Source organism: Acipenser ruthenus, chromosome 1, assembly GCF_902713425.1.
Source record: "Acipenser ruthenus chromosome 1, fAciRut3.2 maternal haplotype, whole genome shotgun sequence".
Classification (NCBI taxonomy): Eukaryota; Metazoa; Chordata; class Actinopteri; order Acipenseriformes; family Acipenseridae; genus Acipenser; species Acipenser ruthenus.
In genome coordinates, this window is record NC_081189.1 from 30,045,843 (window position 1) to 30,072,005 (window position 26,163).

General features: G+C 39.8%; 1 protein-coding gene across 3 annotated transcripts in view; it reads left to right on the forward strand.

The window, feature by feature from the left end:
• The window catches only part of LOC117408624 (phospholipid phosphatase-related protein type 1), an 88,475-nt gene extending 64,035 nt beyond the window's left edge, over nucleotides 1–24,440 (forward strand). Inside the window, exons 3-7 of one of the 3 annotated variants that reach the window (XM_059023418.1) lie at nucleotides 7,630–7,762; nucleotides 20,970–21,220; nucleotides 21,528–21,704; nucleotides 22,350–22,481; nucleotides 23,612–24,440. In XM_059023418.1, the coding sequence (XP_058879401.1) occupies nucleotides 7,630–7,762; nucleotides 20,970–21,220; nucleotides 21,528–21,704; nucleotides 22,350–22,481; nucleotides 23,612–23,644 (726 nt within the window). In that variant the 3' untranslated portion in view covers nucleotides 23,645–24,440. The remainder of the gene's footprint in view (nucleotides 1–7,629; nucleotides 7,763–20,969; nucleotides 21,221–21,527; nucleotides 21,705–22,349; nucleotides 22,482–23,611) is intronic. The other 2 variants (XM_059023406.1, XM_059023411.1) reach the window with 2 other exon arrangements.
• The last annotated feature ends 1,723 nt before the right edge of the window (nucleotides 24,441–26,163 follow it).

Consider the following 26,163-nt stretch of genomic DNA (forward strand, 5'->3'; position numbering starts at 1 on the left):
TCATTCTAAAGCCAGCACCAGTCTGGAGGCAATTTTATGCTTTATAAGACATTATGAAATATTGAAAGAAAACAAGATAATGTCCCTCCCCAACAGCCAGTTTAGCTTGTTTCTTTCTTGATTAGTGTGTAATATATAGCAGAATTTAGATTGACTGTTTAAGATTGTTTTCAATGAAGACCTCAATACTGGTCTGCAGTGTTAAAGGATGTTTTCTTTAATATCTGGTCAAGGCAAACTTGGGTCATGGCATGACTTATACCCACCAGACAGAAAGGTTAATAACAAAAGTAATACTGATACCTGCATTGTAAATTATTATTAATTAGTCATTTAGCAGACACTTTTATCCAAAGCGATTTACAGAGACTAGGGGGTGAACTACACATTAACAACTACTGCAGAGTCACTTACTATAGGACCTTGATGTTACGTGTCATCCGAAGGACGGAGCACAAGGAGGTTAAGTGACTTACTCAGGGTCACACACAGTGAATCAGTAGCTCAACCGGGATTTGAACCGGGGACCTGCTGGTAACAAGCCCCTTTCTTTAACCACTGGACCACCAAGCCTCCAATTAGGTGATTTGAGACAGAGACAGAGAAAGAGAACAAGAACCTTTGTAATTTTTGGGGCTGATTCATTTACCGGTCATTTTAAAGCCAAAATCTGCAGGCAATTGGGAGCTTTAATTTAATTAGCAAGTTGCTTCAATGTAATTTTGTTTATTTGTTTCACCTTTCCGTTGTATTGTATTGCATTGTGATAATTGATGAGTTATTAACATATTTCTCTATATCTGTCTTTGCCTGGCTTTGAACTTGCTTTAAGTTTGTTTGGAGAATTCCAACTGCCCAGCACATTCCATTCAAACAATGTGACAAAAAATACTTTCCAACTGCTGGCCCAACATACTGCAACCTACATCTACAATCTACATACACACACATAGAGAGGGTGAGTTGGTAGGACCAATATGAAGGTGACTTTATCACATTTCAGCATTTAGACTTTTCCAGAACAGCTCAAAGAAAAATGATAAGAACTTAATATTGGGTCAGCCGAGCTCATAACTTGGTATTACCATTATTTAGCATAAGGTTTTTGATAATATAAGATTATATATTATAAATAATATAAGAGTATATAGGCGGGTGTCTGTTCATCTGTACTACCCATCTGTATGTCACACATATTTACATTTTTGTTCCATATATATGGAAAACCACTCTGTCAATTGTCATGAAACTTGCTATTGACATTATTAGCATGCATGAGAATATCAGATTCTGGATTCTCATGCATGCTAATATTCTGGGTGTTTGGCAGTCTGTACATCCATCCATCTTTATGCCAGACTTTAAACCTCTGAATTCCATGTATTTGGCCCAGTGTTTTTCATAAATAATAATAGAATGGGTGGTAGAAAAAATCCACATGCATAACACATAAGAATCACTGCAGTAGAAATAACGTTGAGTATATACTTTGTTTAGTGTCATCCTGGGACCTACTGAATCCTCAACATTTTTCTCCAGACCGTATCTACATTTTCTTAAAGGGGAATAACATTTGACTATTTGTGGCAATGTGCTCCGCCCCTGTGTGCATTTCTGTGTTGTACGTGTTGCGTGTAAATGTTGGTGTATAGAGATGGTACACGGGATATAAACGGGTCTGTGTTTCACGTGTAATTAAAAATGTAGATTTGTATTTAGGCACGAGGATGGCACAAATCACTTCACGTGCTGGTTAAAATGTAATGTGTGGTCACGGGAGTGCACTTTAATTAATTCACGTACAGTTGTACCGAGATTCCAATTGAATGATTGACTAGCAATCGAGTCTCGGTACAACTGCATAAAAGCAGCATGTTTTCACACACTTGGGGTTGGGTGTTCGGTGAGTGGAGAACGGGTGTGGAGAAGGAGTTAAACGAAAAGAGTAATAAAATAGTGTTTTCACTCACCGTGTTTGTTCGTTTGTCTGTGCATCCACAGTTTGTTAATGTTAGTGCGTTTTGTTTGTCTGTTTATTTTGGCGTAGAGTGCCGTGTCCTGTTTTTGTGTTCTCTTGTTTTGTTTATTAAATGCTGAGCACAACCAAGTGCTCAGCTTCACCAACCTCGCTGTCTCTGTCTGTCTGTTTCTTCCGGGTCTGACGTGTCACCACTCAGCCAGCCTTGTGACACTATTACATATTTTAAGTCGAGTATCACAGAGAATACCTTTGCACTTATGCAGCCTGGTGAAACTACTTTTAGATTGTTCTCTTAAATGTAAGTGCCTGCTTCAGGGAACTGTTTCTCATACAGATGTCTGTGTATTTGGAAAGACATGTCAATTATATTTTACTGTTCCAGAAGAGTCAGTCAAAGAGTACAGCAACTAGATTATCCTTCTATTCTATGGCAATATAAGATTTTTCCAGTGGCAAAGTATTAATGTATTTATTACTAACACATCCATATCAGACATGGTCTGTTATGGAAGATTTGAATTGTGCCAAAGAATAAAAAATTAATAAAAAAAACAAGGACATGCCCATTTTTAATTTGGTCATTGTAGGGCTTTTGCACTGTAGTTGGTGAATTTGCCTCATCAGAATAGTATATGATTTTCAAGCTGGTCATCGCAGTGTTTTCTTTTAACCAAGTAGAGGCTGCAGGTCCAGTGTTATCCACGGACATTCAAAATTGTGTTGACGCTGTTATTTCCTTAACAGCTTTGCCTTAATGCTTGCAATAAGATGACAGATTTCAGCGGAGCCTGAACTTTTAAATTACCATACAACAGAGATATCTTTATATCTATTTCTAACTTAAAACTAGTATGTCATGATAGGGTTGGTGATTGTTTTTTTTATTTCATTGAGAAGGAGTGAGTTTTTTTAGACATGTTTAATGTTTAAACAAATGTTCATTTTACATTCACTAGGGTGAATTACAGTATCAAGTAGGCAGAAAACAAATACAATCAAAACACAAACACCAGGAAATACAATCACTTTAAAAATGGCTCACATCTGCATCAGGCTTGAAAATGTAGTGTAAAGCCTATTGATTATTAATTTATTAAACTATTAGTTGCAAAATTGAATGCCATTATTCTTGTTAAGATGTATTCTCCTGTGAGTCAATTTGTATTTTATTTATTTGTGCATACTTATTTACTTCAGCCATACAGTAGATAACATCTGTAAACAGATAGAATGCCAAAATCAAGCCTGAAGGTAAAGAAATTCCTTGTAATTCAGGTGGGGCTGAATACTGAAAACTCTTCGAGCTTTCATAAGATGAAAGAGGCAAAGGCACCCTGCTGGCTCTATTGGAGACAACAACCACACTTCAGCCTCAAAAAGTTCTGAAACTGAGTCATGTTTATGCAAAGCACAGTGGGATTTTTGCCTTGATGTTGATAATGATTGAAGTGGCGTATGATTCTTCAAATGATAACACCAGTTATTTACTTGTAGATTACCTTGCACTGTAAAAGAAAGTGACACTGTAAAGTGAGTTAAATCAGATCAGCGTGTATTGTTTCCTTATCATATGAATTAAGAGGCTAGCAGTGTGAAAGCAGGTTGCGCAGTGTAGCTGCAGTCTTGCAGAAATGATTCTCTATTTATTATAATTGCACTATAATTAGGGCGCTCCTAGTCAGTTGTTACACAGATAGAAATCAAAGGCTAGATTTACATATTATTAATACAAATAATACACAGTGTCCCAGATATATGGAAGGGAATTTGAATAGCAAAATTAGCTTTTCTCAAAGAAAACATCTACATTGGCTAAATATGTCCAGTTTACTGATTTATTATTAGTTTTCAAATGTTATGTTAGTAACATGGTTTGGCAGCATCTTTAATATTTAAAAGTGTTTAGCACAGCCAGAGAGAATACGCCATTACCCGCTTTCACTCTGGGGCTTGACTCCGGCCAGGCGAGCACTAGGCCAGGAAAGCAGCCAAATCCTTCTCATTTAGAAAATAAATTGATGTGTGGAACTCAGTTAGTCACTTGGAACCATATATCCAGAGGTGACTAGGGATATCAGCAGAAAAGCTGCATGGAAATGAGTTTTATAACAATGGTTGAAGTGTGCTTTTGCTTTGCATTTGCAGTTGTATCTGAGTGTGCTGTTGTTGTAAACTGCAGACTGTTCTAATAGTACAGGAAAGATATAACATGACTGTTTATTTCCGTTGCTTTTTTTCAATATACACTGAAGCTGTTTTTATTCTTTTATCTCATAAAGACTCACATGGAAACTAATATTAATTAGCTAGGTGGGTTCCTGTTGGCAAGGAACCTTATTTTAAAAGTATTCCAATGTTATTAAACTTGACATGTAGGTTACATATGTTTATGTGCTTACCACTGGTCCCTGTGTAAATTGTTACCAGGTGTTGTCTCTGTAATTGTTGAATGTAATCAATATAACACAGTTAGTACTGTTTACTAAAGCATACACTATCCGTACATTGTTTTCTTGATCTGTACAGTATGCTGTTTTTTTGGGGTATTTTTGTGCTATACAGGCAGTCCTATTTAACAGAAAGGAATGTCATTATGTGAAAATGCCTTCTCAATTGACTGACTCTGATTAGTACTTTAGTCTCATCAATAAAAGCTTTACTTCTGTCCTTCACTGAGTCGAGACCATTTTCCCAAAAGCACATTCAGGATTTCAGCTCAGGAGAATCTAAATGGTATCTTGCAATACAAGGTGGGAAGTCGACAATCCTGAGTTTAATGATGTGTAAAAAAAAAAAAAAAGTAATTGTAATTTAAAATCTTCTTTAAAATAGGTCAAAACTGATTATTATCAAATGTGTTATTTCTGTGTTCTGTACCTTGACATATCCTTATAAATGACATCTGGGTATTTGGTTTTATATTCAGAGTGTGTATAATTATCAACAGTGACTTGCAGTCATTCCTTCATGAGTATGTTTATACTTCTGTGTGTATGTGCTATAAAGGATATATTTAATTACTGTGACTTCAGTGTGAGTTATTGTTGTTTTGTCATAACAAAATAAAAGTGTGCTCTGTGGATATTGATATGCTGAGGGTCTGTAACAACCACCAGTCTGGTAAGAGGCAATCCAAAGCACATCATCAATGTATTGACACGTTTGAGTCAAGGTATGACCTTAGATCAAGTAACAATCATGCATGCATGCTATACACAAGTGAACATGCTGGTACAGATCACACTCAGAATCTGTCTGCATGTTGCTCTGTAACAAACACGGTTTAACTTTAGATTACACTGATAGAATAAAATATGCTAAACAGAAAAGGTTAAGAAAATCAGTCAAATATGGGAGAATGATACTTTAACATGATGAGACAGAGAAAGATACATCAACAAAAGCAAAAAAAAGCTATTTAAATACATTGAATGAAATGCCTTTCACATCTATGCCCCATATACAGTTGTACTGTATATAGAATACCATTTAAATTACAAATTGGCAATAAAAGTTGGAACAATTAATCACTGGCAGGTTGAATACTATTGCTGTTTGCAGAGAAAAGGAGAAAAAAAATGTTTCAGGACAGCTGATTAACTTATCCAAAAGTATGTACCGAAGAGTATCAAGTAGAGTTTGTAGATCATCTACAATGTCTGCTAACAGGTTTTTTTTTTTTTTAACTATAGATTATTCAGATTTCATTGCAAATGTTGTAATACCCTTCAGCATTTTTTAATTTAACTTTTGTACGTCCTAGAAACAATTGTACTAAGTCTAAACTAGAGACAATATTAAAGATGACATTTAATCAGGCTGCTTCCAAATAAAAAAAAAAACCGAAGGAGGCACGATTAATTTTTTTACTGGTTATTTTTGAACACAGAGCAAAAGTAGCAGATCTGAGAGGTATAAGGAGTATTTCAAGATCAGATCAATCAGAGCTTGGCTGAAGCTGGTGTTACAGTAAGATAAAGACTCCCAAATTGTTTTTCTCTGTGTTCCACCTGACCTTCAAGTCACTTCTTTCTCGACTAGTTTCTCAGAAGAAAATGCCAATCTGCCAATCAGGTTATATACAAGGTTTAGATGCAACAGACGCTTGATTCAGAACCTTAATTTCACTGTAGGGGTTGTGCGGAAGTACTGAACATTGACTGACAATCGAAATAACATCAGCTACTGAATTACTGCCTAAGGGAGAAAAAATGAAACACACTGGTAGACGGAACTGTAATTAAATATAATAATAATAAAAAGTAGTAATTATAACAGTAATTCATGTTATTTCCAAAAGTAGTATTTCCAGCAAAATTGTTAGCTGCTTAATAGTTTCCTTGATTAAAAAAAAAACAGTAGTAATCAGTAGGGCCTAATCATTGATCCATAGCAAATGTGCCTTCTGCATTAAATAATGTTAACTTCTTGTGGTGCTGTGGTGAAAAACTAGGTCTCAGTGTTCCCTAAGGGAACAAACAGTGTGAGGAAGCAAATGTTTTTTTTTTTTTTTTTTATTTAACAGTCAATGTACGTATGTTACTCATTTGATATGATTTATGCCTTTTTAAGCTTGCAGTGTAGAACAGGTTTGATTCTTTCATCGAAATAAGTAATACAGGTATTTTGTACAACAAGTAAATGCTTGGGGCACAAGTCTTGTGGTCTGAATAACATGTTTAGAAAATGCTTTACTAATATGCAATGAGGGACACAAAGAAATGCATATAGGCAGCATTCCATATAAGGTTTTGGGTCATTGAGTAATTTACTCTCCAATTTAGACACAATGCAAGTAAAATGTATTTTGCGTGAGTAAAATGCAACATAACCCTGAAGTCATGAGTACTATAAATACAGTACATACTTTACTGCTAACATGGGGTATGCATTAACTACAGCCTTACAGTTTAACTGTAATGTTACATTGAACTACTGTACAAAAACCTGGTCTTACAATAAAAAACAAAAACAATTATTATTATTATTTGTTTTATTGACCTCAAAAAATATGGCATTTTTTAAAGATGAAATATACTTAACAAAAGGCCTGCGTGCACCTGCTATACATTTCTAAAGAAACGATATACAGTAATCCGTTGTGTATCCGCTCTTCAGCAACGTTAGTTTATTATTGAGCAGAGAAGATTAGTTCAGAGATTGTAGATCCTACCAATGTTTTCGTACACTGTGTTGTATGCGCTCTGTGCGCTGCCATTGCTGGCAGTGTCACGTGAGCTGTTCAGTGTGTTGATATATAAATAAATCCTGTTCACCTGTGGGGCGTAGCAACTTCAACTGCCGTCTCGATTTCCTGCCTGTCACTCAGCAGCGAATGCAGGCACCCAAACGTATCTTTCTAAACAAGGGATTTAGGGGAGCTCTCTAATAAAAGCTGAACCTCAAAACAATAATTGTGTGAATATAGTAATTGTTACAGCTGTGTATAATGGTATTTAAAACAGGATTCATTCAGCCGACTTTTTACATATCTGCCCCCACTCTGGTCTCACCAGATATGCAATGGATTACTGTACTGTATTCCTGACTAATCGCATTGCTATAGCAATATAAAGCATTTTGACTCTCTTCAAACACAGAATATAGTATTCATTATATAGATTTACCTTCCTTTTTGTTTGTTTCAGATTTTCACTGGTGAGATTTCTATGTACTTCATAAAATCAACAAGAGAAAGCCTTATAGCCCAGGAGAAGACTATTGTGACGGGAGAGTGCTGCTACCTGAATCCTCTTATTCGGAGAATTATACGATTTATAGGTAAGTTATTACCATGCTTCACTTTACTGCAGTCCGGGGCAGAAATCTTTTCAGGAATAATACTTAATCGCCCTATTAGGTATCTGTGGGACATTCCCTATTTTTATATGTAGCCTAATATAAACAAACCAGGCATCTTTTTGCTATGACTGTGATTACTTCTGCTTCTTCACATCATAGAAATGTAATGCTGGTGAACAAGTGAACTAACAAAGTGTTTTATAGTTATGTATGAAATACCACACTGTGGCAAAGTGCCCCCCCTGTGTGTGTTATATGTTACGTGTTGTGTGTAAATGTTGGTGTATAGGCATTGGTACACGGGATATAAGCGGTCTGTGTTTCACGTGTGTGTAAATTGTATATTTGTATTTAGGCACGGGGATGGCACATCACATCACGTGCAAGTAAAAAGTAATATGTGAGCACGGGGAATTGCACTTTAATTAATTCACGTGCAGTTGTACCGAGATTCCAATTGAATGATTGACTAGCAATCGAATCTCGGTACAACTGCATAAAAGCTGCATGTTTTCACTCACCTGGGGTTGGTGTTCGGTGAGTGGAGAACGGGATAGGAGACGGAGGTAGTAATTGTTAGTAAAAGAAGTAGTAAAAGAAGATCACCGTGTTTGTCTGTGTAGTTCGTTTTGTCTGTCTGTTTATTTTGGCGTGTAGTGCCGTGTCCTGTGTTTTTGGTTGTGTTTAAAACCTTTTATTTTCTGTTTATTAAATGCTGAGCGCAATCACGCGCTCAGCTTAAACCAAACTCCACATCTCTGTCGTTTGTGTTCCTGTTTCTGGTCTGACGCCACCCACTCCGGCCGTCTTTGTGACACGTGGTGTCAGAAGTGGGATAACAGCGCCTCCAGGGCTCAGGCCAGAGCGGGAACCGCAGTTTTTTTTGTGGAAAAGTAAATAAAAAAAATAAATAAAAAAAAAATGGAAGGCTGGAACTGGAGAGACGGCTGCAGTGAGCTGGAGGATCTCCTCGGCAGGTTGGAGGACCAAGGTTGGTGCCTTGCCTGCGGGGTGTATGGGCACACGGTGGCTGTCTGCCCCTTCCAGGAAGAGGAGGAGGAACCAGCCCAAAGGAGGAAGGTGAGCAGAAGGAGGCAGAGAGGGGGAAAAATGAGGAGGAAGCAGAGGGAGCCAAGGTGGTGCACCATGTGCATTGCTTATGGGCATGAGGACGAGGAGCCCGAACGTCCTGCGCCTGAGTGGGAGGAGCCCGAACGTCCTGCGCCTGAGTGGGAGGAGCCCGAACGTCCTGCGCCTGAGTGGGAGGAGCCCGAACGTCCACAGCCCGAGTGGGAGGAGCCCGAACGTCCACAGCCCGAGTGGGAGGAGCCCGAACGTCCACAGCCCGAGTGGGAGGAGCCCGAACGTCCACAGCCCGAGTGGGAGGAGCCCGAACGTCCACAGCCCGAGTGGGAGGAGCCCGAACGTCCACAGCCCGAGTGGGAGGAGCCCGAACGTCCACAGCCCGAGTGGGAGGAGCCCGAACGTCCACGTCCCAAGAGGGAGGAGTCGGTGCGTCCACGTCCCAAGAGGGAGGAGTCGGTGCGTCCACGGCCCAAGAGGGAGGAGTCGGTGCGTCCACGGCCCAAAAGGGAGGAGTCGGTGCGTCCACGGCCCGAGAGGGAGGAGTCGGTGCGTCCACGGCCCGAGAGGGAGGAGTCGGTGCGTCCACGGCCCGAGAGGGAGGAGTCGGTGCGTCCTGTGTCCGGAGGGGAGGAGCTGAAGGCCCAAACCCCTATTTTTTTTTGGGAGGGACGAGGGCGTGAAGCTCAGGCTCCACAGCAGCCGCTGTTTTTGCTGCTGAAGGGAGCCCAGCGGAGACGCCCGCCACCAGCTCTACCCCCGCTGTCGGAGGAGCCGGCAGCGCCACCAGCCCTACCCCCGCTGTCGGAGGAGCCGGCAGCGCCTCCACCACTACCCGAGGGAGAGGAGCAGGAGCTGCCTCTGCCTCCACCACCACCCGAGGGAGAGGAGCAGGAGCTGCCTCTGCCTCCACCACCCGAGGGAGAGGAGCAGGAGCTGCCTCTGCCTCCACCACCCGAGGGAGAGGAGCAGGAGCTGCCTCTGCCTCCACCACCACCCGAGGGAGAGGAGCAGGAGCTGCCTCTGCCTCCACCACCCGAGGGAGAGGAGCAGGAGCTGCCTCTGCCTCCACCACCGCCAGGAGCAGAGGAGCAGGAGCTGCCTCTGCCTCCACCACCACCACCGCCAGGAGCAGAGGAGCTGGAGCTGCCTCTGCCTCCACCACCACCACCGCAAGGAGCAGAGGAGCAGGAGCTGCCGCTGCCTCCGCCACCACCACTGCAAGGAGCAGAGGAGCAGGAGCTGCCGCTGCCTCCGCCACCACCACTGCAAGGAGCAGAGGAGCTGGAGCTGCCGCTGCCTCCGCCACCACCACCGCAAGGAGCAGAGGAGCAGGAGCTGCCGCTGCCTCCGCCACCACCACTGCAAGGAGCAGAGGAGCTGGAGCTGCCTCTGCCTCCACCACCACCACTGCAAGGAGCAGAGGAGCTGGAGCTGCCTCTGCCTCCACCACCGCCAGGAGCAGAGGAGCTGGAGCTGCCTCTGCCTCCACCACCGCCAGGAGCAGAGGAGCTGGAGCTGCCTCTGCTGCCCGTACCTCCGCAGGGAGTACGGTGGCCGGAGCCCCAGAAAGGGGAGCTGCCGGCCACGAAGAAGGGGGAGGAGGTCTGGAGACCACTTTCCCCAGCAGCAGTTTCGCTGCAGGAGTTCTTGTGGCCGGAGCCCCACAGGAGGGAGCTGCCGGCTATGAAGAAGGGGGAGGTCGGGGGACCACCTGCCCCCGCAGCTTTTTCGCTGCAGGACGGGACCAGCATGCTGTCAGCCGTGCCACTACCGGCAGGGGAGCTGACAGCATTTCCAGCCATGGGCCCACTGAAGCCTCCCTTCCCAGCCCGAGACTTTTGCCTGGACTGCTGGGTATTTAAGGGGGGAGGTGGCCGTTGAGGCCATGTGTGCGTTGCACAAGGGGGGGGTATATGTGGCAAAGTGCCCCCCCTGTGTGTGTTATATGTTACGTGTTGTGTGTAAATGTTGGTGTATAGGCATTGGTACACGGGATATAAGCGGTCTGTGTTTCACGTGTGTGTAAATTGTATATTTGTATTTAGGCACGGGGATGGCACATCACATCACGTGCAAGTAAAAAGTAATATGTGAGCACGGGGAATTGCACTTTAATTAATTCACGTGCAGTTGTACCGAGATTCCAATTGAATGATTGACTAGCAATCGAATCTCGGTACAACTGCATAAAAGCTGCATGTTTTCACTCACCTGGGGTTGGTGTTCGGTGAGTGGAGAACGGGATAGGAGACGGAGGTAGTAATTGTTAGTAAAAGAAGTAGTAAAAGAAGCTCACCGTGTTTGTCTGTGTAGTTCGTTTTGTCTGTCTGTTTATTTTGGCGTGTAGTGCCGTGTCCTGTGTTTTTGGTTGTGTTTAAAACCTTTTATTTTCTGTTTATTAAATGCTGAGCGCAATCACGCGCTCAGCTTAAACCAAACTCCACATCTCTGTCGTTTGTGTTCCTGTTTCTGGTCTGACGCCACCCACTCCGGCCGTCTTTGTGACACACACCTTTCCTGAGTAGTATCTATAAAATACACAAAGGAGATTCTTGCAAATCATAAATAAAAAGATTCCTGTATAAAGAGTGGTAATATTTTACAGTAAATAATGCCAGAACAGCGTGCTGGATTACAGTCGCTCTAAAATAATCTAATAGGGTACATAAAAATGGTTAAATGACAAAATTATTTGAACACTGTTATTCTGTACATACAGAGTATGATAAACACAACAATGCTTCGACAACATCTTGACCTGTTATTATCACGAGCCTGTTTAGACCATTCCCACAGAAAGACGTTCGCTTATTCGCATGCAGAGTTCATGTGCTTCATTTTAAGTAGGCATCTTTTATTTCAGAATGTCTGAAATGTATTTTCACTTAGCTCTTTTTGTGTTGGTTTTGGTAAATGTTCAGCTTTTTTGATAAGCATAAATTTCTTTCAAGAGCTAGCTCGTTGTGTGGACGTTTAGACATTCTGTTCTACAATTCCACAATTCAGAATGGTACCGGCAGGACATGTGAGTATACATGCAGCGACTGGCATTTGTTTCATTTTTCTATTGATTTTAGGCAGAAGAGACTTAATCATGCCGGATTCCAGAATAGACAGTTTCTGTATTGTAGTGGGTATCACATAATTCAATTTAAATAGCGTTTGGTCGGGACTCAAAAATCATGCAAAATTATACAGAATGCCAGTCTGTAGAGGGGCTGGATTAGACAGGTTTTACACTGCTTTATCCAATGCTCGTGTAAATTACAAATTGAGTTACATGTATTGATTCTTTCCCTTACCTATATTGTTCTGTTATTTACATTTCTATTCAAAGATGTATCTTAGTTTTAATAATATTCTTAGTGCTTTGGCATTGCAGTTCATTAGCGCCATTCTTGTGATGGCTTCCCTTTCTCAGTATAACACCTTTGAGGTAAAATAACAATTCTTTGCACCCGTACCTGTAATTGCTTGCCAATTTTTTTTTATGCAAACGCTTACAATCAACCTGGAAAAAATAATATAAATTTAGAGAGATTTTATTGGTTTATAGAATAAAAGTGTTAGGAATCTTGACCATAATACTGTTAATAGATCCACCATCAGCAGTTCTAAAGGAAATGTGAACATTGCTCAATGATGAGTGCCTTTAATTCCTTCAGTTGTCATGGTTACAGAGGCAAGCACCTATAGTACAATCATCCCTCATTCAGAGTCTGTTACATCCTAGGACCAGGCATGCCCCCAGAAATCTTTCACGTGGTACACAAAACTGAACCACACCAACATCCCTTCTCATGGCCATAACGATTCTGCATCACCGCGCTGTAAAGTGTTTCAGCCAATCAGTGCTGCATTTTTGTTCTTTTCTGAGTTTCACAGCACCTACACTGTCACATTAGAAAACTGCAATCAAATTGCATCACTGTTTCTCTTTCTAAAAATGCATAAACACAGCTTACTGCCATCGAGACAGAATAGCAACTTCAGTGATAGCAGGATTCTCCACAGCAACAATAAAAGCTACAAATAAACCTATTTGAAATACAGACTTAAACTAGGGGGGAAACTAGTTCACAAATATTTTATGCTGGTTTAATTTCTAATCGTTTTACTCTCACAATCACTACAACTGATCATTACTCATCCCCCTAAGCATGGTGTATAAATATAAACTTTTTATGTTACACTTGACAATACAGGCAGTAAATAAAATAAAACATCAATAATAATAATAATAATATTAGGAATAAACTCTAGTGGCAAGATAAATGACAAGACCGAAGGTAGAGTATCCATGTCACCAGAAGCCCAAGATACAATTACAGGGTTTTTATTGCACACCTTGGTGTACTTTATTTGTTATAATTAGTTGTAGCTGTTTGCAATAGCTTGAAAAAGCAGCACACATGACCATTTCCCTTCCCTTGTTTTTTTAATGCTTTTGTTTTGCACTAAACTTTGTTTTGTTTCTGTGAAGTCTCTGTTTTCATCAGTAACATTTTGAAATCTGGTCGTCATTTTCATTAAACTGCCAGTTTGTGTGCTGTGGTGAAGTCAGTTAAGATGCTCACATGATCTGTACATAGTAAACTTTATAATCTTACAGCTGTACATAGTAAGACTGTAAACTCCAGGAGTTCTAATATAATCTATAAGGCTGTAAACAGCTACTACTGATTATAATAATGCTAATAATAACACAACTTACCAATTATGTGTTAATGATTATGAAAATGTAATATTCATTTTAATATAAAGCACTGATAAAATTAAAATACAAATGAAACTTCAAATGTGCACTTACTGTGCTCAATCCTGGAAGAGCAGCAGAATTCAGATCATGCAGTAGTACTATACTAACATTCGATGCTGCCAACAGCATGGCCAGAAACAAGACGGTTCGGTGCTTTTACTAATTTTTTCCCTCTGACATTCTGGTTCATCAGAAGAAAGATTTTTGCTCTTTTGCAAGGCTTCAACCAAACATATCTGCTTCCGTTTGCTCATTACTACCACTAAATAAACAGTACAATCCTATAAGCTTAAAATGTCTGTTTTGCTTCAACCGATCACACAAGATACATGCGAGTCCACACTTATGAAGATGACATTTTGCAAATCAAAGGTACGCACAGTGCGTAACGTGCATACGACTGCGGGCGCCAATGATAAGGACCACCGCTGTTTAAGAAAATCTCACAGTTGTGATTTGAATATTACAGCTTTCTCAATCTTATTGTCCACCTTTTGCCAGTGAAATAAATATGGTCGATAGGTAATTGTTGTACGTGCTAAACTGTCCATAGAGCATTGCAAGTAGACTACACAAAAAAGAGTCTGTGCCTTCCAGCTATTCAAGTATTTATATAAATCAGTTGTTAGGAAACAGAAGGCATCCTAAAATGTTTAAAGAGCTCATATTAAAAATAAATAAATGGAAATAAATTGTGCCAATGCTCTTAAACTCAAAACAGAATTTGTGTTTAGATCCAGACACATTTACAGAGCAAATAAATGTCAGAAATGTTTTAAAGGACTCGCCTGTAAGGCAATTCCAGTGGTAGCCTACATCCAGCACAGATCTTGAGCTGAGTCTTCAGCATACCCCACATTCCTCCAGTCATTGCATTACACAGAGATGAATGTCTTCCCATTCACCTGCTGTGGTGTTTGCACAGTTTCAGAAGACTTGGATGACAAGGTTGTGTGTGGGGCAGGAGATGCAGAGACTAGATGAAGCGCAGAAAGGCTTGCCTTTGAACAGCTCATAAAATACTGCATGGAATTAATTCCAAATGTCTATATAGAGATTTTAAATGTCATTCAACAGTTAGAATAAATTACTGTAAAAACTATGCAGAGTCCTTCTATAAACCATGTCTCTTTTTATGGGGGGTGTGTCAGGATGTGGGTGGTGCGGTAAGGATACAATGTCCACAACAGCGGGTGTATTTACAATGGTCCTTTATTTTCAATTAACTATCTCTTCTACCAGCAATGGCTTGAGGTCCCAAAAACGATAAACAATAAATACAGTTCCAAGGTGCAAATGCCTGTGCTCAGTGGTGCTGTAAGGCAGTGCAGGTGATGTGGGTAGTTGTGCTGGCTCCGTAGCTTCAGCTCCTGTGATGTTCGTCTTCTCACAAATAACAAAACAACAACGCTCCGGCGTCATACTGTAGCGTAAGGGGCCAATCTCACATAGCTGTGTCCCCTTTGTACTGCTAAACTCACTGTGATCAGTAAGGCACCATGCTCTATCTAATCACTGCGTGCATCACAGCTGATCACAATAGAGCTGTTCAGCTGTCTAACAGCTATGCCCTTTTACCAAGATGGCTGACTTCCAGTTCCGTCCTACCATCAAGTCAGCCCATCCCTGTGAAGGCGTGTCACTAACCTTACTTAGCGCCCTTCCAGGTCTGGCGGTGGATTTGCAGTTAAGATTCATTCTATCCCTTTAACAAGGTGGTATAAAAATACTTACTTGGCCAAGTATATCCCATTAATCTTACAGTGAAAAACAAAACTTTGCGGCAGACGATTTCAAAGGATCACGACTCTAAATTGTGAGCTTTTCAAAGACACTGCAAACCCTCTCTACTTTGCAAACACCAAGTTACCTGCTGTCAAATATTTATGAGCTGAACATATAATGTTCTCTTTCATGTGTTTCTAGTCAATTCACAGAGGCACAGTGTAGGTGGGCACTGTATAAATTACTTGCAGTGCATTTGCATTTTTTACTTTGTGAGTACAGAGTGAAAGGGGAATAGTTGAGAAATGAAAAAAGCATATGTTTTATTTTCTTCTAGTCTATCTTACTTGTAAATTGCAATATAATGGCATCACAGTTAAACGATGTCCAGAGGGCACTGTCACGATTAGAAAACGATTTTTTGCATTATGAGAAATTATTTAGCAAAACAGTCCAGCAAATTTTCATAAAGAATCAGATAGATAATGAGAGAAAAAAAAAAACAAATAGCTTTATGAAACAAAAAACTTTTTACTTATCAGAGTTGTTTATAGTTTAAACAGTGCCAGATATAATTTTTTGTCCCGGTCAGAAACAGTAAAATTGTTAAATTGTCCCTGTTTTCCCCTGTTTCTTTAAAGTACCAAACTGTATCAATCTGCTCAGCAAATTATCAGAGTAATTTGTTAGGTTGTGTTAGCCCCATTCAAAAATAAAATAAAACAATCTGATGGATTATTTGTTTAATAATGCTGATTATGTGTATATCACATGTTTAAATGTTAACCTATTAAGTGTGGTTCAGGAGGCAGGAGCTGGGCTCCACCCTATTCTTTCATCTCCTATCATCAATTAAATCTACTTCCTATTTAAACCATTAGTCACACGCTATGCAGCTGTCTTGTGTTTTTCATTTTTGGTTCTGAACCTAAGCGTATTCCAAGACCCCTAGCTAATTTCTTTCAGATAAAAGCTAAATCAAGTATGGAGTACTTACCGCACATCTCTTTTTCGAGGATAACTTCATGTCTGTATCAGAACATTCTCCGACCGCATCAATCCAAGTGCCGATCACCCCACCACTCTTCCATTTATCAGACATCTCTGCAACATCTGAACAAGTGCCTCCCGAGCAGGATACCATACCATTGCCCACCATTCAAGGAGTTAATCCTCGCCGATCCAAACGACTCCAAACCCAGGATATCTCTCCTGAGCGTCTGTACTTTAAGGACTGGAATTCAACAAGCTCATAAAGACCCTCCTCAAAAATGGCAGTGCAATCCCAGCAGGGAGCAATCGAGAATCACTTTTCATTTTTTATTGTGAATCCATCTCAGCAGAACCTATATTTCTACCCAAGAAAACTCCCAAGCTGCGCTCAGCTGTTCAGCGGCCCATGTCAGACAGCAGGCAGATCGTCTCAGAGCAATCTAATCTCACTGCCAGCACGTCATCACACCAACAGGCAGCCGCTCCAGCCACTGAAAGTCAACAGGAACATTCTTGCATTTTCAATGAAATAAAAGCATTCATGTAACCATTTGCGAATACCTTATCCTCAGTTAACACCAAACTTAGCAATTTGGATAAACAGGTGTCCATCATCGAGCAGGAGAAGCAAGGTTATGCAGTTTCAGTATTCTCCTTCATTCCTGCCATAAGTGCAGCCGCTGCAACAGCTACAGTCACTTCTGGTTATATACCAACCCCAGTCCCTACAATAGAGCCTCCCGTCTACAATCTTGCATCTGCAACAGCATATGTTTCTGCCGCCTCAACCACTGCACGTTGTCATGCAATATCCCCGCAGATTCGGCGCAGCATAATTGAAGTAAGGACGTTAATCTGGTTTCTCTGGACCATAGAGTTGTGGATTGCGGAGATTTATCAGTCACTCTGAAGTCCAGAGATCCCAGATTACTGAAGAATCTTACCCTGGGGGAATTCATCCTTGCCTTTGCTATATTTAGAGATGTGCTATGTTCTGTATACCCGAACTACAGGCAAGAACTGGATTCTTATGAATTCTACATCGTAGAGCTGTCTGTCAGGTATGGAGGGACCAGAAGACCCTGCGGCCCTCGAAGACTGGAGATTGACACCCATGTGCTATAGCATCAACTTCCAGATCAGCATTCTGCATCACTCCTCCCCGTTTCTCTAACAGAATCTTGATCCCCAACTCCATCCATTCTTCTGCCCCACCTGAACAATCTACAAGAGATGACAGGTTCGAGCATAGAATCAGATACGCAGGAGGAAAGGAAATATGCAATAATTTCAATTTCGGTATCTGCTCGATGAGGCAATGCAAAAATATTCCTATGTGCAGTTTCTGCAGGGACGCTCATTCAGAAGCCATCTGCCCAGGAGCTCCAAACTTTCTTCAACACTCATAGTCTCCACTCCTATTAATATTCCCAAATTGAAACAGAAACATCTGGACATCTGGATCATCCAGATAAAATATTCGTCAAATATTTACTTGACAGACTAAAAAACGGGTTTTCAACCAGACTCAGTCAAATCCCCCTTCCTCCTATTCAAGAGCCCAAGACAGTACAATCTCTTATTCAAAAAGAGATTTTAAAAAGATTTGTGGTCGGGCCGTTTGCAGCTACCCCGTTTTCCAATATTCAGGATTAACCCCATCGGCACTCGAAAAATGTCAGGAAAAAAGCATCTCATCATTGACTTATCAGCACCAAGGATCAGTAGTATTAACTCGCTCATTCCTCACAATCAATTCTCTCTACAGTACATTACCATATCGGACGCATTTCATTCAATTAAATTGTGGCTTCTGATTAGAAAAAGCAGATATATCTGACACATTTAAAGCAATGCCAATCCATTCTTCCCTTCGCCACCTGTTCGGGATATGCTGGGAAGAAAAATTATATTTCTCTACACAGTTAACTTTCGGCTGCCACAGCAGCCCCAAAATATTTGATACTCTGTCAGAGGCATTATGCTGGATACTTCTCAATTCATATCTGCTCCACCTACTCAATGATTTTCTCTTGATATCTCCTCCCTCAGATCCACCAGCAGAAGCGATCACCAATCTTAAAAGTTTATTTTCAGAGGTTGGCGTCCCGCTTTCAGAAGAAAAAACAATAGTCCCCCTTAATTCACAGGAATTTCTAGGAATCATACTGAACACTGGAAGCCAGCCTCCCCGGATCTAAACTCGATAATATTTGTTCCCTTATTCAGAACTTTCAGATCAATAAAACAATCAGGAAATACACACTGCTGTCGGTCCTGGGTCATTTTAATTTTGCAATTTGCATTATCCCCCAGGGTCTGACATTTATATCTCGATTACTTGCTGTTTCATCAACAGAAAAAAAACTTGGACTCCTACATCAATATTTCATCAGAAGCTAGGAAAGACATTAAAATGTGTATCGGCTGTCATACAGCATTTGAACGGCTTCTCTATGTTCTATGAAGATTTCATTTTAGCTCTGCACGAACTTGCTTTATTTACGGATGCTTCATTTAAGGGATTCGGAAGTCTTTTAAACAATCAATGGTTTTCTAGTGCATGGCCACTAGAAGTCGAAAACCGCATCTAAAATCCACAGCTCTTGAAATGTACACAATAGTCGCAGCACCACATCTATGGGGTCATCTTTGGTCAAAGAAATCACTACTTTTCTTTTGCGATAACAAATCTACAGTTCATATTATCAATAAAGGCCGTTCCAGTCCGTCTCTTATTATGCAACTACTGTGGCGGTCAATATGGATTTTAGTATCAAATAATTTTCTAATCCAAGTGCACCATCTACTGGGCATTTATAATAATGCATCTGACGCTCTTTCCGTTTACAGAGTTCCAGATTTCACAGTCTGGTCCCTACAGCTCTGCCAACTCCAGCAGTGAGACCCCAGTTCAACCAGCTAATTTTCAGTTGAACCCAACTATCAGCAGACTACTCAATACAGCGCAAGCATACATGGCTGCAGCACTTGCTCCTTCCACCAGATTAAAAGTAGACATCCTAACCTTTCTGCAGGTTTAGGCCCTAGTAATTTGGACGTTCAGAAAGGTGAAAAAATCCTTCCTTTCCTTTGAGATTTCAAAACCCAAAACAATCAGGGCTGAACTAAGATTTGCAATATTTGCTACTTAAAGTGTCTATAATGCATCGCCATTGAAACCAAGAGCCAACCATGCTCGGGTTTTTAGTTATGTGTGTGGAAATATCCATGCTTGGAAAATTGGCAAGCATATTATTTTACAACGAGGATGTAGTCGGAGGACGGAGCGAGCTTCACCCAGTGCTCCCTCTTAATAATGATGATTGCAAGACAGGGATAATACTATTTTCTTAATAGACTAATACAACACATTAAAAAAAAAAGACTTTAACAATTGTGTTTTGATATATGTAAACAAAATCCATGCCCTTAAAAGTGACACATATGCATATATCTGCAGTAAGGACTTGCAGAACTGCTCTTCCCGTTCCATGCCGTTCTTGACAGTCTGCCCACAGAGAGAGGTGTGTTTTTGGGAGGCTTGCTTGTATACTTGTATACTCTGATCTTTTAATTTAAAACCATCATCTAGCTTAGAATTTTTTTTTTTAATTGGTAAAGTATTGATCTATTTGTAAACATATTTTATTTTTTTTAATTATGAAGCCTCAAAATCAGTAGAGGGCAAAATTCAAATTCCTGATGGCCACCGTACAGAAAAAGTAGCTGAATTTGATGCATTAAAATACATTTTTACATGACTAAAACACATTTGGGGTGCATTTTGATTTCAGATAAAAACGATACCAAGATGCCTTCCAGGATACTGTAAACATCCAGTTCACAGACCATATAAACAAACCGAGTGCACTTGCAAACTGCGCTGTGAACACAAACAAACTCGGTCTGGAAAAAAAGGTTGAAAAGAAACCAAAAAAACTAACTTTAACTTGCAACAAACGAACTCGGTCCCTTGGCTTGCAGATAAGTGTGAACAACAAGCAAAGTGGCATTGTTTCAAACTAAACGAACCAGACTGAGTCCATCTGAAACAGACCCAGTGTGAAGCCTTCATTAATCTTGTCATTAATTCATCTTAGCATGTAAAATAATATTTATTTAACCCCTACAAAAATGTACTGCAATATTACTGTAGTTGTTAAACAGCAGATACGGTATTTTACAATACTTCAAATACTGCAGTGCTTTTTTTTAAAGAGAAATCTTACTAGATGTGTTTTGTATGGTGCCACTTATGAATGTATGGAATTTTTACTGCCCATTGCCTATTTTATCCTAAAAATTAGATGCGTCGTCCCAATGCAGGTAATTCTTGTAAAACAATTTTTAATAAAAAAGAAATACATTTAATTACTTTAACTGGCACAATACACCATTGTTGTTTTGTTTTGTTTTTTTTATTTTTTTTACAACATTTTATTAAGATTATGAAGTTATGAAAGTGTTATGATTTTCTGAATTTGAAAATGTAAAATAAAAGGATGTTCTAAAATATACACAAATACATCTATTAACACAACTCTTGGACATATCACAATAAAGTAAAAGACTATGTTGTTGTTACTTATCTTCAAACATTCATGTACTTTGCTTCTACAGGTGTATTTGCTTTTGGACTGTTCGCTACTGACATATTTGTGAATGCTGGCCAAGTTGTAACTGGGAATTTGGCTCCATACTTTTTAATTGTTTGTAAGCCAAATTACACCGGAACAGAATGCCGCTTTAATCACCAGTTCATCTCCAATGGAAACATCTGCACGGGTAACCAAGGGGTGGTTGAAAAGGCCAGAAGATCGTTCCCTTCAAAAGATGCATCTTTAAGTGTTTACTCTGCAGTATATGTGACAGTAAGAATGCTTTGTTACTCATATATTGTATATATTGTAATATTTATATTTTATAGCTTTAATTTAATATATTGTTTGCATTTAGCAACGTTCTATGTATGAAAACATGTAGTCCTGGAAGAATGGTCGAATCAAATAAAAGAAAACCTGGAAAGATGGACGGACTTATGTGACAGAACCTTATATTGCTGATTGAGAACTAGGTTAAGCCATCAGTGAAAATCGTAGGTAATGGCAATGCCTAACACTGGAGCATTATAATTCTGATGTGGTAAGTGGCCCTGTTAAATGTGTTTGTTCATTTCAGATGTACATCACAAGCACTATAAAAACAAAAAGCAGTCGGCTGGCCAAACCGGTCCTTTGTCTTGGAACCCTCTGTGCTGCATTCCTGACAGGACTCAACAGGGTATCTGAATATCGAAATCACTGTTCCGATGTGATAGCCGGATTCATTTTGGGAAGTGCAGTGGCTTTGTTCTTGGTAAGCACAGGTTTCAAATTATTTAATTGATGATTAAGCACCAAGAAAACTATTTGCAGAGCATGGAAGGATATTAGCTATTACCCCTGAACACTTTATTATTTGATAGAGAGGATGAAAACACACTTTTCATATAGCACACAATATCATACATACATTATGTAGGTGTAGGTATTGCAGTTAATGTATAGATTTTTCATTTGCCATTATTAAATGAAAGTAATTGGAGGTTATAAAGTAAGTGAGACATACAGACGGCAGTTGGATAAACAGACAGACAGAATGCTAAAGAAGGTCCTTAAGCCACAAATGATGAAGTATGACCAAGTAATTTACTGAAACGTGTATGGTCAAGTGAAATTACAAATGTTCATTCCTTGTGAGTGATGTTCACATAGTTTTACTTTTTTAATTATGTCTTAATCCTAAAATTCTAGGCGATGCTAAACTAAGCCTTCCTTATTTCAGCAACAAATATCACATAATGACATAATGTTGCAACTCCGTAGCTTTAAAATGAGAACATTTTAGAATGGTAAACATAAACAACAGTTTAGGGTTCCAAGAAATACATTAACCGAAATAGGCTTTTCACTGCTTGTTTCGATGTACAGTGGCTGTTTAGACAAGGCTGTTTGTTTGCAGGGAATCTGTGTGGTTCACAACTTTAAAGGAGTCCATGGAAGCCCCACAAAACAGAAAGCAGAGGACTACCGTGGGCTGCCACTGATGACATTCCCTCGGGTGGAGAGCCCCCTGGAAACACTGAGTGCACAGGTATCACATGAAATCCCCCCCACGACTACTAAGGCAGTCCTGTTGCATTCGTGTGTTTTTGCTTCCTCTCTGTAATAAGAGCCTAGTGTTCACCTTGGTAATAAGATACCAATGTCCATACACTGGTTTCTGTTTGCTCAGGACACTTTTGTTTAAAATATTTCCCAAAAAACTGTGGTTTTGGAGAGCATGATTGTAACTGAATTTATTTCATTTTCAAAACCCTACTGTGGCAGTGTGGCAGACTGAAAGCCCTGCCGGTGCATGTGGGGGGGGGGGGGGGGGGGGGGGGGGGGGGGACTATTGGGTGGTAGGGAGGTGGTTAAATTCCATGAACTGAATGAATGATGCTCCAGCCACAGGTGTATAAAAAGGGTGATCACGGGTGCTAGTTTAAAATAGTGATGGTGAAGGAACAATGCTGTACTGTGTGTTTGTTTTGTTGTTTTTAGTGTTATAAATAAATGCTCATGAGTGCTTAAACTACTGCATTCAGATCTCTGAGTCTCCTGTCCAACGCTACCTGGTCACAGCTTCTCTTAACTATGTTTCGATCTCTGAATGCAGTTTAGAGAATGAAAATCTCCACATTCTATAATACTGTTATGATGCTCATCATGGTTACTAAGACACAAGTTATTTACCACATCAGTAAAGGTTAAAGCTTTCATACCGTAATTTCTAGCTTAATTTTATCGTACAATACTAATACTAATACTGTGTGAGTTTATTAAAAATAATGAATAATATGTATCTTTTATCAGTTGTGTAGGCTAATATTTTAATGTACTGTATGAAAGGGGCAGAGAAGGAACTGGCTGACTGCTCTGTTTAAATTGCCAAAGTGTAGCCTATGCCGCAGTGGAGCATACAACCTGGGCTGGAGTACTTTTCAGTTTGTTTGTTTTTTTGTAACAATTAACTCTAGTACTGTTGTCTTTTTTAATTTTAATAATAATTTTAATGTTTAAGTATTCAGGTATTAGAAACGTGTATTTCTCAGCATCCATAATCACATGTAGCATAATGACACTTACATACTTTGTCAATTCAGGCTTTATTGTACAACAGCTGTTACACTCTATCCTGGACAACAGTTTAAAAGTGACATTAAACATTTTGTCTTGTAGAACCACTCTGCATCAATGACGGAAGTGACATGACTCGGAGGGCAACATCAAGTTGTTTTTTCTTCACCTCAGCACCTCTAGGCACACAGTTGTTTTGTACTCAGTGTCAAACTGTAAAAAAAAAAAGAACAGTATTATGTTGTACCTAGTTAGAAGCTGATGTTTTTGTACATTTTGTATAAGAAAGTGATGTAGCTTACCTTAATGTTGTCAGCTTTGAACAATTACACGTCAGGATCTATTCATTCCTTGTTATGTTTTATAAGGTATAATGTTATTTAAATATCAATGTTGTTATGTGGTATTTGTATAAGAGAATACTTTTTTCTGTTTTCTGTAAAACTTTGACAAAAGTCACCTTTTGTAGCTTTTTGTTCTCTCTCTACAATATCGAATACTCTGCCTGCAAGTTTTACAGGAATGGTTTAGTATTCATATTTTTTTTTTTAAGAAAGCCACATCACTTTGACACATTACTGGCCGTTTTTTTACTTGCCCTTTATTCAGCATGAGAGTAAACCAACATGTTTCAATAGCCAAGCAAAACATGTTTGTATAATGTTTTATTTGAAGTTTTAATCGTTTAATTTGCTCTTAAATGCTGTATATTTTTGCTGATTTTTAATTGTCCTCAGAAATAAATACAGACTGTAGTTACATTTTAAAATGTGTGTTTTTAAAGCTCACTAGATTACAGATTAAACCAAATGCCACTACCTGATTATTTAAATAAGTGTCTTTATGTAAGTGTGACAGGCTGGACGAGTGGTCTGACGTCAGGCAGAAGCAGGAAGGTAAACTGACACCAGGCAAGTACTGCAGTTTAAGGTGGCGTTTGCCGTTTTTATTAAGCAAAACAAAAATAAATAAAATATTTTTAACAAAAATAAACTGTGCTCACAGAGCAAAATAAAAGGGTAAACAAAAACAAATCTCGAACACAAAATAAATAAAACACAGGTCAGGCTGGGCAGATTGCCTTCACTGTTCCTATGTTATTTTTAAGTTTCGTTTTAATCCTCTTGCTCACTCTCTCCTTCCAACACCCAACCCCGAGCTGGAGAGCTGCAGGCTTTTTACATTCAGGTGACCATCTCCTGATTAGCCCCAAAATTAATCACTTAATTAATTTGGGAGATGGCCACCTTCTGCACGAGTTTTTCCATTACTCCTTGCAGAGGACGAGCACCAATCTCGCCTCTGCCAGGACACGGTTTAAAAATAAACAAAACAATAACACGGCGGTACGCCATCACAAATTACAATAAATAAATCATAATAATCAAATACAAAATAACACAGGGGCGGAGGGGGACCCTGTTCTAAAATAAAATAAACAAATCAATGTACAGGGCTGCGCGCCCTGTTACAGTAAGATTAGGAGGTCATATAAAAAGGTCTTGTTTTTTATGATGAAAAAGGAAAACACCAATAACTTGTACAATGCCTTGCAAAAGTATTCAGACCCCTGACCAATTCTCTCATATTACTGAATTACAAATGGTACATTGAAATCTCGTTCTGTTTGATATTTTATTTTAAAACACTGAAACTCAGAATCAATTATTGTAAGGGGACATTGGTTTTATGTTGGGAAATATTTTTAAGAAAAATAAAAATGAAAAATCAGTTTTGCACATCGAGAGACTGACATTTTTGCCCATTCCTCCTTGCAAAACAGCTTGAGCTCAGTGAGGTTGGATGGAGAGCATTTGTGAACAGCAGTTTTCAGTTCTTTCCACAGATTCTCGATTGGATTCAGGTCTGGACTTTGACTTGGCCATTCTAACACCTGGATATGTTTATTTGTGAACCATTCCATTGTAGATTTTGCTTTATGTTTTGGATCATTGTCTTGTTGGAAGACAAATCTCCGTCCCAGTCTCAGGTCTTTTGCAGACTCCATCAGGTTTTCTTCCAGAATGGTCCTGTATTTGGCTCCATCCATCTTCCCATCAATTTTAACCATCTTCCCTGTCCCTGCTGAAGAAAAGCAGGCCCAAACCATGATGCTGCCACCACCATGTTTGACAGTGGGGATGGTGTGTTCAGGGTGATGAGCTGTGTTGCTTTTACGCCAAACATAACGTTTTGCATTGTTGCCAAAAAGTTCGATTTTGGTTTCATCTGACCAGAGCACCTTCTTCCACATGTTTGGTGTGTCTCCCAGGTGGCTTGTGGCAAACTGTAAACGACACTTTTTATGGATATCTTTAAGAAATGGCTTTCTTCTTGCCACTCTTCCATAAAGGCCAGATTTGTGCAGTATACGACTGATTGTTGTCCTATGGACAGAGTCTCCCACCTCAGCTGTAGATCTCTGCAGTTCATCCAGAGTGATCATGGGCCTCTTGGCTGCATCTCTGATCAGTCTTCTCCTTGTATGAGCTGAAAGTTTAGAGGGACGGCCAGGTCTTGGTAGATTTGCAGTGGTCTGATACTCCTTCCATTTCAATATTATCGCTTGCACAGTGCTCCTTGGGATGTTTAAAGCTTGGGAAATCTTTTTGTATCCAAATCCGGCTTTAAACTTCTCCACAACAGTATCTCGG